This window comes from Chiloscyllium punctatum, chromosome 19 (assembly GCF_047496795.1).
Source record: "Chiloscyllium punctatum isolate Juve2018m chromosome 19, sChiPun1.3, whole genome shotgun sequence".
NCBI classification, from domain to species: domain Eukaryota; kingdom Metazoa; phylum Chordata; class Chondrichthyes; order Orectolobiformes; family Hemiscylliidae; genus Chiloscyllium; species Chiloscyllium punctatum.
Window position 1 is genome coordinate 49365242 of NC_092757.1, and position 13332 is coordinate 49378573.

At 41.9% G+C, this 13332-nt stretch overlaps 1 protein-coding gene across 14 annotated transcripts in view; it reads left to right on the forward strand.

Moving 5' to 3' along the window:
- srrm3 (serine/arginine repetitive matrix 3) overlaps positions 1–13332 on the forward strand; it is a 779036-nt gene that overhangs the window by 742290 nt on the left and 23414 nt on the right. For all 14 annotated transcript variants that reach the window (XR_011963284.1, XM_072589350.1, XM_072589341.1 and 11 more), the window contains one exon: positions 4713–4967. Coding sequence is in view for 13 of the 14 variants with exons in the window: in XM_072589350.1 (XP_072445451.1) it covers positions 4713–4967 (255 nt within the window). In the remaining variant the exon portion in view is untranslated. The remainder of the gene's footprint in view (positions 1–4712; positions 4968–13332) is intronic.

Here is a 13332-nt window from a genome sequence, read left to right on the forward strand (position 1 = left end):
GTGTGGGGTTAACAATGAGCAAAAAACTTCTGAGAAGTTTAAACCCAGCCAACTCTTTGCATAGCCTCGTATACAGAAAAAGTGCACTTTTTCTTAAGCACCACTTCATGATACAATGTTTTTCTCATTGAAGTTTTGGCACTGATGCCTGAAATATTTGCCTTGTTGCACAAGGTGATTATAGCTCTTGGACTTTTATTGGTCAGTGGGCGGCACGGTAGCTCAGTGGTTAACACTGCTGCCTCACAGCACCAGGGACCTGGGTTCAATTCCCGCTTCAGGCAACCGTCTGTGTGGAGTTTGCACATTCTCCCCGTGTCTGCGTGGATTTCCTCTGGGTGCTCCAGTTTCCTCCCACAGTCTAAAGATGTGCAGGTTAGGTGAACTGACCATGCTAAATTGCCCGTAGTGTTAGGTGCATTAGTCAGGGGTAAATGTAGGGGAATGGGTCGGTGTGGACTTGTTGAGCCGAAGGGCCTGTTTCCACACTGTAGAGAATCTAAAAAAATGTACAAAGTGGAACTAGCAAGGCCTAGAAAGCTAAGGGTTTTTGCATCATCCCATTTTATAACCAGCTCTTCATTCTGAGTTATCTCAGTGTTGGTATTTCCCCAGTCTTTAACATGAAATGTGAAACTAGTGCAAACTGGCTGAATTGAATATGCACAAGCCTCACCTCATCACCATGGCACATCTCTCACCCACTTACAGTTCAGTATTTTGGAGCAGAATGGTATCTTTCAATGTAATAAAACCCAAAAGAACTGCGGATACTGTAAATCAGAACCAAAAATAGAAATTGCTGGAAAAGCTCTGCAGGTCTGGCAGCAACTGTGGACAGAGAAGCAAAGTTAACATTTCAGGTTGAGGGTTTGAATGAAGCAATTTGTCACATCCTGAAAGTGTGAATAGTATTGCAAAAATGCAATTACTTTCTTTCTAACCCAGATTCACATACATTTCACATCTTTCTTTGTCACTGGCCAGATTTTGTATTCATTCACTGTTTTCAAAGCAGTGTAATACTTTTCTCTGCCTGCACCTCTGCTTATTCTCCTTGCTCTCTCTAATCTTTTCATCAAGTGAATTTCCCACTCGAACGTGTGGAAACAGCCTCCAGTGAGAGGTCGATGGAACATGAAGCTTATTGTTAAATGGATTTAAGCCGGGTGAAGACGTACAAAATGAGACACAGATCTTTTCCATGAGAGTAGGTTAATTTACAGGACACAACTTTACACATCACCGCCTCCGAACCATCCACCCAGCATCCCAGCTCTCAGTCCCTAGTCAACAATACCAATCACTTAGGTGTCCTTAACGACATTATCAACTGAACATTAACACTCGTGCCCCCCACCCCCAAAATCAGCTGCTGGTTAATCTCTGCTTGTTGAAACAAAGTCCCATAACTCTTAGTTTTCTTTTGAAGATATCCGAGCAGGATTTCCTGAACCCGGTTCACTAGGTCGTTGAGACCCCAATGAAATGAGGAAAATTAGGTTAGGAGTGTCATATAGCCACCAGGGACTGATTTTCTGTTCATTTAAAATAATGGATTCAATGTATCCATGTTTGAGAATGGAAAGCCTGCCCCAGTTATCCAACTATTATCTTTCAGTCATTATGCCAGTGTGCATTGGAGCACCCTCACTGGCACAGAGCCTCTGAACAACCCTTCACTTCAAACCAGAGTTTCATGCTTCCTCTTATCCAATTTGAATTATTCCATCTTAGTTCCTACATCAAGTGCCCACCTTCACTTAAAAGCACGCAAAGACATTTTTCTTTACACTGTTCAAACAGACAAGTGTGTTATTCTTCGCTCTATGTTATTTACAAAGATACTCAAAGTGATCAAATTAGACTGAGTATCGAAATGATTGCAGAATTTTCCACTGAATTTTCCATAGATTTCTATGACGTGCTACTACTCTACACAGCCACTTGTAACATTAATTTCACTTTCCCAGAGTGGGGGAGGGGGGGATAAAAATGAGAAAGGTGGAAAATATCAAACATGGACGTGCACTGCAAGTAGCCCTGGATGTCCATGACTCTCCCTTCAGTTGCGTGTTTACAACTCATTTTATGCACTGTGAGGTTTTCCACAGCCACAGAAGTTTAATCCAAGGATTGCTGGTTGCCTTGGGAAAATGAGCCCACAGCACATCTAATTGCTGCCTCAGGCAGGGGCAGATAAACCTTGGAATCAACTAGGTAACTAAAAATAACATGGAAAAAAATCCAAAGCTGAAGCACCAAACTAGTTCAACATTCAAGACTGGAGGCCTGTGACCAGCATTTTTCCGTAGGGATTGGTGCTGGGTTGACTATTGTTTGTCAGTTATATAACTAATTTGGATGAGAATTTAGGGAGCATGGTTAGTACGTTTGCGAATGACACCAAAATTGGTGGTATAGTGAACAGTGAACATAGTTATCTAAGAGTACAACGGGATCTTGATCCGCTGGGTCAATGACAGATGGAGTTTAATTTAGACAAATGCAAAGTGTTGCATTTTACTAAAACAAATTGGTACAGGACTTGTACAGTTAATGGTAGGGTCCTGAGGAGTGTTGTCATACAGGGAGACCTGGGGTTCAGGTACATTGTTCCTTGAAAGTGGAGTTTCAGGTAGACAAGATGGTCAAAAAGATGTTGGGCACACTTGCCTGCATTAGTCAGTGCATTGAGTATTAGAGTTGTGATGTTATATTGCAGCTGTACAAGACACTGGTGAGGCCACTTTTGGAATACTGCATACAGCTCTGGTAACCCTGCTATCAGAAGGATATTATTAAATTGGAAATGGCGCAGCAAAGATTTACCAAGATGTTACCAGAACTACAGGGTTTGGCTTATAAGGAGAGGCTGGATAGGTTGGGACTTTTTTCCTCTGGAGCATAGGAAGTTGAGGGGTTACTTTACAGTGGTTTATAAAGTCATGAGGGGCATAGATAAGGTGAACAGCAAAAGTATTTTCCATGGGGTAGGAGAATTCAAAACTAGGGGCGGCATGGTGACTCAGTGGTTAGCACTGCTGCCTTACAGCACCAGGGACCCGAATTTGAATCCAGCCTCGGACGACTGTCTACGTGGAGTTTGCACATTTTCCCCATGTCTGTATGGGTTTCCTCCACGTGCTTCAGTTTCCTCCTACAGTCCAAAGATGTCAGGTTAGGGTGAATTGGCCATGCTAAATTGCCCATAGTGTACAAGGATGAGTAGGTTAGGTGCATTAGTCAATAGACATGTAGAGTTATAGGGTAAGGGAATGGGTTTGGATGGAATACTCTTCAGAGGGTCAGTGTGGCCTGTTTCTACACTGTAGGGATTCAATGATTAAAGGGCATAGTTTTAAGGTGAGAGGGAAAAGATTTAAAAGGGACCTGAGGGGTAACTTTTCCACACAGAGGGTGATGCATATGGAATGAACTATCAGAGGAAGTGGTAGGGGCAGGTACAGTTACATCATTTAAAGGACATTTGGACAGGTACATGGATAGTAAAGGTTTAGAGGGATATGGGCTAAAAGCAGGCAAATGGGACTAGTTTAGTTTTGGAAATCTAGTCAGCATGGAAGGTTGGACCAAAGGGTCTGTTTCTGTGCTGCATGACTCTATGGGTCTATCTAGCCCCCTTGGTGATGAACAAATACTACTTGAGATGTATGTAAGGAGAGTTTCCGATGTTTGCTAAATTAGGGGTAATGATCCCATGACCCTGCATTACACTTTGCTTTTCAAGACTCACTTGACTATATTCAATCATTTGTGAAGTTACAGGCATCATTCATGATGCTTTACACTCTTAAACTTGCCACAGTTAAAGAATTCAACTGGTGCTCTTTTTCCAAAGGAAGTGATCAATACATTGTCTTTGGTTGACAAAATTTCTGTCCTTTCTTTAACTGTATGTGTGGCCAGTTAAACTACTGATCTGACATGTTACCAATCACAGTTTGGACCACCCACCAGAACATAAACCAAATGCAGTAATGACTTTCACATCGTTGAATGATTCATCCATTTAGTACAATTTTCTCTCCATATTGGGAAGTATTGTAGGTATCAGTAGACAGGTCAAGGAAGGATCTTCTGGGTTAGTAGCCAGCAGCCTCAGGGTAAAGATGCTTGAGGTTCAATTACTCCTGCTTATCTTGTAGCCAGAATGTCTGCTCTTCCACAACCAAATCTGCAATACTGCCCGACCTGTCAAAGCAATTCCTATCCTGCCCTCTTTGGCTACTGCCAGAAAAGAGGTTGGTGAGAAAGACAGTGAGAATTTTGCAAACGACCAGATTGCAATACTGAAGGAAAATTAGTTTCTCAATAAAACATTCAAAAGTCAGCATGAAATATCTTTCATATTTGTATCCAGACACATTTGTAATTATGGATGTAATATACCCAATAGAGGAATTTTGGTTTATTACGCACATTGTGATGATTTCCTTTAAGAAAATGATAAAGAAATCCATTTTCGTTTTTTAATATCCCAATGTTTCCCCTGGTCTGATTACAGCAGTGTCTAAAAGATTAACTTTTCATTGCTGGTGATAATCTTGAAGCATTTTCAGTGATACTTCGAAAGTCTGTTGAATGTACAAGATGTGATGGTTGCATGGGACAAGCTGGATTGGCCAGGTGGCCTTTTCCTTCTCCTGTTTCTTTGGTGCTAAAACAACGAAAACTGTTTATTATCCCAGGTTAAGGCAGACACCACACCGCCACCATCGAAGCCATTTCACAAGCAGGAACAAGAGCCGCACTCGGTCACCAGGGAAACGTGAACAGCCTAGCAGCCACAACTCGGACAAGAAGAAGAGCTCTTCCTACAGCCCTCGCCGTAAGAGCAGCTCCAGGAGCTCTACCAGGTCTCTGTCGTGCTCCTGCTCCCGATCCCATGACAAGAGAGATGGGCGCAGCAAGTCACGGTCATCACCTCACAAGGAGCTGTCCAGGTTGGTGCCCTCCAACAAAATCTTAAACAAAAAAAAATCAATGAATTGTGGACGCTGGAAATCAGAAACAGTATCAGAAGTTGCTGAAAAAACTCAGCAGGTCTGACAGCATCTATGGAGAGAAAGCAGAGTTAAAACATTATACTCTGTAAATTGAAATACTGTACATTGGTAATTTCCTACATTATAAAATTTTCTTATTTGAAAAGCTATTTCATCCACCAATTATAGAAGAAACTTGCTAACTTTCTCCTTACCTCCTGCTTGCTACGTCCTCTGCTGGCCTTTGTTCCTGCTCACTGGCCCTCCAACTTGCTGCCTTTCCCTCTGTCTGACCTTCTCACTCCCTAACCTCCAATCCACTGTGAGCAAGAGACCTGGAGATGAATGGCAAGAGAAAAGAACAGTTACTTTGACTTAGAGGAGATAAGTCGTGAGCCCTGGAGAGATGGTAAGAGGAAGGGTTGACAGTGAGAGTGAGGGTTAGTGACAGGGAGAGTCAGCAGCAAGGCAGAGGTCAGTAAGAGGGTAGGGTCAAGAAGGGGAGAGGCCACTCCAAAATGGCACTAATCAGGTCACAAGACCCTAAGTGACACCCAGAATGACAAAATTTGAAAATGAAACTCCAAACACTAAATGTGAACACAGTCCCACAAAATGGTAAAAACAATGACTGCAGATGCTGGAAACCAGATTCTGGATGAGTGGTGCTGGAAGAGCACAGCAGTTCAGGCAGCATCCAAGGAGCAGCGAAATGCCTGGCTTCAATGGAGAGCAGTTTAAAACAGCAACTTGAAACAAACTTAATATTCTTCCTTTCAGTCTGAGTTTCTTCTTTCTTCTTGTCAATTGGAGCAGTCAAGAGGCATTTTTAACTTCATTGCTGGATATTGGGGTGGTGCAGTGTTTAGCATTGCTGCCTCACAGTGCCAGGGACCTGGGTCAGATTCTATTCTTGGGCAACTACCTGTGTGGAGTTTGCAAGTTGTCCCTATGTTTATATGGATTCCCTTCACGTGCAATGGTTTCCTCCCACATTCCAAACACGTGCAGGTTAAGTGGATTGGCCATGTTAAATTGCCCATAGTGTCCAGGGATGTGCAGACTAGGTGGATTAACCTTGGGAAATGCAAGGTTGTAGGAATTGGGGGTGCGGAGAATGCTCTTCAGAGGGTTGGCATGGGCTTGATGTGGCAAAAGGCCTGTTTTCACGCTGTAGGAATTCTTTGATTGCATATTCTCCTGAAATTGTTTGGCCTAGTTTTGAATTTATCCATTCATTTTTCCTTGAAACTAGAATTTGCACCTTGTTTGAGGAGCTGTCTATCCTACCTAATAGTTTGGCTGTTGGAAGTGGAACGAAAGCAAAATAGTAGTAAGAAATATGACAATAAGTTTGCAAATGTTTGGAGCTGTGAAGCGCTGACAATTTACATCACAATAAAAATGCAGTCAGAGTCTCTTGAATCTGCTCAATACAATTAAACATGGCTTAGTTTATGTGTGTATATGCCACAAGATCTTTAAATCACCTTCATTAAATGGTCTTTAATCTTTGGTGTGTAAGGAAATGGAAGACAAAACATACGATTAATAAACCCAGCATATTCAAGGTACAACTAATCTATTCAATGTAGAAGATTCAGTACAATCAGAAAAGAACTAGTTCCTTCCTAAAAAGTTAAAAGTTGCTACTTGCCCTTGACCCTTGAACCTTTCTGTCCAACTGGAGAAAAGCTATCCAAGCCAGCTTGTTAGAACATTACATTCCTGGCTCACCCATAGCCTTGAAAAACTAGGCTGCTGGAAACTGATTCCACTGTGACACCAGTATTTAACACCTTCACACACATTGCTTTACAAAGCCAAGGGAAGAGGAAAGAAACCATCAGTGCCACAAATACACAGCTTGTCTATCTACCCTGTAGAATAATGACTCTGTTGTACAGCCTCCATTCAAGCTGGAAGGTAAATAAAGGCAACTAAAAATATTGTGGAACAAGCAGCACAGTCAAGTAATGTATTTTGATGGTTGCCACAGACTGCACACAAACACATTTACAACAGAGGGAGAGGCCACATGACTATGGCAAGCCAGCCAGTACAGCAAGTTTCACTAAACATCCCCTTTATCCCAAGGGCTATTTAGCATGGCCAGTTCACCTAACATGTGCATCTTTGGATTATGGGAGGAATCCAGAGCACCCGAAGGAACCCCACACAGACATGGGGAGAATGTGCAAACTCCACACAAACAGTCGTCCAAGGCTGGAATCGAACCTGGGTCCCAGGCACTGTGAGGCGGCAGTGCTAACCACAGAGCCACCGTACCATCTTTGATGTCTGATGTTGAATTTTCCCAATCCTTCATGAAGTGACCTAACTTTTCAATCATGAATTGAGGAACATTGTCACTCATCACAATGTCTGGAAATGCTGTAATGGCTGAAGTGTATTTTTAGGCATTCTACCATCTCATTTATAGTCATTGATGCCGGCTGCTCAAACTTGCAAAATAATAACTGATGGTGATAAGACAGTCAGTTCCAGCAAGTGTGAAGAGATCTACAAGCTTGAGCTATGATCTGACTGGGATAATGTGTTACGGTGGCTCTTTAGCTTGCTTAACATGTTACACATTTTAAGCAATGCACTGGCTGTTGTGTTCCTTAATCTCATTGGTCATGCTTGGCCATTAGAGTGTTTCTCTTGCCTTATTGAGAGGAAACTCATCTCATGGATGCACTTCAGCAAATGTCTTCTCATCTCAGTAGGGGTAGTGCCTATATCCTTTGTATAAGATACTATCTTGGGCTACCACTTCATCTCTACATGCCAAATAATCTCATAACAACCACTGTGTCTTTAATACTGTCAGGCCATCCTTACAGCACTGCTTCCTGCTGCACTTGGCCAGTTGCATGTTGTTGTGTAGTTTGCTTGATTTGAGCAAGGAGCTTGTCTTTCAGATTCAGTATCTCTGTTGGGTGGATAACTCCCAGGGGCATATCAAGCTGTTGTTTCATGTGTTGATCTGGGAAGTTTCATATTCTGTATTAGCATCCTCACCTTTCTTCAATGGGAGTCCTGGTCTCATCAGTATGTCAGCAGTGTACATCTGTTTCCTTAGCTTGTATGTCACGTCCAGATGGTACCTCTGCAAAAGGCGGAACGATCTCTGCAGATGCTTTGTAGCAGATAGAAGCAGTTTGAGGAAGATGCTTTGAACTGGGTTATTGTTAGACTCCACTGTCAATTGTTTCTTCCAAAAGGTATTGAGTAAAATGCTCACAAGCAAAGACAATAGCCAGTCATTCTTGCTCTGTCTGAGGTAGCACCATTCAGTTTGCTTCAATACCTTGGGGTGACAGGGTGGCTCAGTGGTTAGCACTGCTGCCTCACAGTGCCAGGAACATGGGTTTAATTCCAGAATTGGGAGACTGTCTGTGTGGGGTTTGCACAGTCTCCTGTGTCCATGTGGGTTTCCCCAGTTTCCTCCCACAATCCAGTGCATGGTAGGTGGATTGACCATACTAAATTGCCCATAATGTCCACGGATGTGCAAACTCGATAGGTTAGCCATGGGAAATGCAGGGTTACAGGGATAGGGTTGAGGGGGGTTTCCCAAATTCAAGATTCAGCCAGATATATTAGTGTGGTTACTTATTGATCAATAGTCTCTTTCTTCTGCTGAGCTCTGATGTTGAACACATACTGTTTATAAGTAACATAAATATGGAGTTCAAAGTGTGTATTCAAGGCCTTCAGAATCTCTGCAGACTGGCTTTTCTGCTCCTCAGTGAGAGACAGCTCGCAGCACTCATTCTCCAGCACTGATTGAAAGGTCACTGAGATTTGCTCAGGTTCTTTTGTAGCTATTTTGTTGCTGAGTTGAAAACATATCAGTTTTGTCTCATATCTCCTTTCATTTGGCTATGATCCCAGCTGATATTCTCACTGGACACGTCAGATCCCAGACTGAAAGCCGGGTTGATAGATCACACTTTATTTTGTTTAGTTTGAACAAAGTGATCTCTTACTGAAACGTACGTGCACAATTCTGCAGATTTTGCTTTCAGAACAAAACAGAACTTTATTAACAAAAGAAAAGACCATATAATGGAATAAAGCAAGCCATCTACTTATAAAATATGTTCAAAGATTTTGAAAAAAGTAAAAATATAATCACATTAATCCCAAAACACCCCTTCATAAATTTAAAAGAAATAAAACAGCTTTTGTATGGTACGCAAAACACATTTCTGGTACAGAAGTGAAAACATCATTTGTTCAATACTCACGCCAGAGTGCCTGTACCTAATACTTTGATTGGGTTAAATCACTTGTGATATCAATGTTTAGACTGGAACGGCAGATAGCTTCTTCATAGAGCCATTATACATTTGAGCTTAAATGTAATCAGCTTTAAGTAACCTCTTCAGGGTCTATCACAACACTTGTAGTCTGGGAGTAAACTCATTCTTTGCTGAAAGGTAACCTCTTTCACTGTATATCCATCCCTTCTCAGGAACACAGGACTAATACAGCACTCCTAGTCAAGGAATTCATGGGACTACCCAAAACTCAAAGTAATACAGAAAACAAAAGCGACCTTCTCTAAGCTATTTTCCTTATGCGAAAAGGAAGTTCCAGAAATCTGTATTAAACCTTGATGCCCTATTATTCACCTTGCTGGGTCACAAGACAATCTAAAATAAGCAAGCTCACAGTGAACAAAAACCCATTCACTCTAAAGCCAGGTGTCAAAAACGGTTTTAAAATAAATTACCTTGACTGCAGAAATAATAAGTAAATTATTAATTTCAGATGCATGAAAAACCATATGTTACAACTCAAAACCAAAGACGTAAACATAATAGAAACAGGCCATATGGCCAAACAAGTCCACACTGACCCTCCGAAGCATATCCCACCCAGACGATTCCCCTACCCTATTACTCTACATTGACCACTGACTAATGCACCTAACCTACACATCCCTGAACACTATGGGGCAATTTAGCATGGCTAATTCACCGAACCTGCAATTCTTTGGATTGTGGGAGGAAACCAGAGCACCCCAGAGGAAACACACGCAGACACGGGGAGAATGTGCAAACTCCACACAGTCGCCCAAGGCTGGAAATGAACCCAGGTCCCTGGCACTGTGAGGTAGCAGTGCTAATCACTGAGCCACTGTGCCAAATGTTTTAATTATACATACATAAATCACAGTTTTCATAGCAGTAAGGAGTGGAAAATGTACAGCTATTTTGACTCAACTAGTCATTCAAAGTTGCAGATTGCTGTTTGTTTTAAACTACTTCTTTCAGTAGCTGGCTCTCATATAGCTCTGAAAACCCAGACCTTTTGCAGCTGACATTCCTGACACCATGATTCAGGTGATGTCTGTTAAAGCTTGCCACAGATTGCACACAAAAGCACTTACAGCATCCATTCCATTAAGTACAATGCATTTATCCAAGTAGGGAGCTATTTTTCTTATATGTTATCTTTTTTTTCTGGCTGCCATACCGTGTAGCTTTTATCATCAGTTTACTTTAAACATGTTTCATTGCCAAGTTGAGCTTCTTATATCATTAGCCACTTTTTCCACATTTTCTTCGAATCATACAGCACAGAATGAGGTCATTTGGCCCAACTTACCAATATCAGCTCTTTGAAACAAATAGCCAATCAATTCAAGGCTGTGCACATTTCCCATAACCCTGCAATTTTCCCCCCTCAGTTATTTAGCCAATTCTCTTTTGAACATTCCTATTGAATACCTTCTCAGGCAGCGAGTTCCAGATCATAAACATCTAGCCGTGTAAAAGCATTTGTCTTCATTTCCCTCTGGATTGTTTGCTGATTGTGTTAAATCTAAATCCTGTAGTTACTGACCCACCTGCCAATGGAAACATTTTTTTGTATGAGCTCTCTGAAAACAGTTGACTAGCTGGCCAGTTATCCTGTTAATTTCACCTCCATTAGGGGAGAACAGTTGCTGGCCTTTGTGTTGTCTTCAATCCCCATGCTCTTAATTTTACTTTGGTCTGCCTTATTGATGGATTAGATTAGATTAGATTAGATTAGATTACTTACAGTGTGGAAACAGGCCCTTCGGCCCAACAAGTCCACACCGCCCCGCCGAAGCGTAACCCACCCATACCCCTACATGTACATCTACATCTACCCCTTACCTAACACTACGGGCAATTTAGCATGGCCAATTCACCTGACCTGCACATCTTTGGAGTGTGGGAGGAAACCGGAGCACCCGGAGGAAACCCACGCAGACACGGGGAGAATGTGCAAACTCCACACAGTCAGTCGCCTGAGGCGGGAAATAGATTCACCTTTCTTCCAATTCTGGAAAAAAGTTTTCACCTGAAACTTGTCTTTTCCCTCCCTAAATGCTGTTTTATTCACTATGTATCTGTAGTGTTTTCTGTGTTTCTGTCAGATTTACAATGTGATTTTTTAAAAAAATCTATTCCATTTCATTTATTTACTCATATGGATCCTAACTCCACTAATGTAGTCCTAAAGCTGCACTGAAATCTGATAAAACACATGACGAATTCCTTGTCACTGTTGGTATCAGGTCCCATTGTTTGCTGCAGTGCAGTTCTGTGAATCTTCAAATATCTTTGTGCACTTTTCAAATTGTTAACCTTGATACAAAACAATGCCATACAAAGTGCTAGCTGCCTCCCTCTGCTGGATTATAGAAGCAGCGCAGTAATTGCATCACATTAAAGGCTGCCCAGTTTGACCCATGACAGAAAAATGGCTGAAATTTACAGCCAAGAGTAGGGGTGTAGTAGTAAGCAGTTAGCATATAGAATTAGGTGCCATGCCTATCACCTAACCATACCTACCTGCCTCTGTGAGTGTTCTCCCCTCAGCAGGGGTGCTGTCAGGAGGGTGTTTCATACCTCTGGGCCAGTTGAGGCACCAAAGTGGCCATTCATCCCATTCTACCTGTGCTAGCTGGTTGAAAGTATGTATTTGGTTTCACTATTGAAAATCACTATTGAATCTATTTCTGCCACTCTTTCAGGCAGTGTATTTGGATTATAAAAATGCACTGGTTCTTTTGTATTTTGTGCATCTTCCTAAAGTAAATCTGAAGTCACCACTTTATTATGTGCAAGATATCACAATACTTAGTCAGACTGTAACTGAGATCTGGAATGACTTACTATTAAGTGGGTGGCACGGTGGCTCAGTGGTTAGCACTGCTGCCTCACAGCACCAGGGGTCCCAGGTTCGATTCCAGCCTCGGGTGACTGTCTGTGTGGAGTTTGCACATTCTCCCCATGTCTGCATGGGTTTCCTCCAGGTGCTCCAGTTTCCTCCCACAGTAACAAAGATGTGCAGGTTCGGTGAATTGGCCATGCTAAATTGCCCATAGTGTTAAGTGCATTAGTCAGTGGGAAATGGGTCTGAGTGGGTTACTCTTCGGAGGGTCAGGTTGGGCTGAAGGGCCTGTTCCACACTGTAGGTAATCTAATCTAAGTTATTATTTTTGTTATTATTAACTTATTATTAAGCTGGAGAGGGTTCAGAAGAGATTTACCAGGATATTACTGGGAATGGAGGGTTGAGTTATAAGGAGAGGCTGGTTGGGCTGGGACATTTTTCACTTAGGAGGCTGAGGGGTAAACGTACAGAGGTTTATAAAATCATGAGGGCTGTAAGGAAGGTGGATGGCAGGTGTCTTTCCCCTAGGGTGGGGGATTTCAAGGTCAGGGGTCATATTTTTATGGTGAGAGGAGAAAGATTTAAAGAAGACGTGAGGGGCAACCTTTTAACACAAAGAGCGGTCCATGTGTGGAATGAACTTCCGGAGGAAGTGGTGGATGAAATTACAATGTTTAAAAGGCATTTAGATAAGTACATGAATAATAAATGTTTGGAGGGATATGGGCCAAGCACAGGCTGGTGCGAGCAGTTCAGTTTGGGATTATGGTCGGCGTTCACTGGTTCGACCAAAGGGTTTGTGTCTGTGCTGTATGACTCTACGACTCTAGATTCTCCTGAATTGTGCCATTTGGTTTCTATCACTTTCCACATTTGGCCTCAGAAACACCGATAACAGCACAATAGCCCACAAATATATATATTTTTTTTAAAATCACCTGTCTTTTTAAAAAGTTATGATTTATTTAGTTCTACGATTTTCTATCAATCTTTAACCCATAGAATACTGACTTGAAAGAGTTAATTAACCCAACACTGCATTACCCAGCACAACTAATACTGGACATTCCCTGATTTATGATTTTCCAGTAATGTTAGTTCAGCTTTTGTAGAAAATTGTTTCAGCTTGAACACTGAATATCACCAGATATATTTA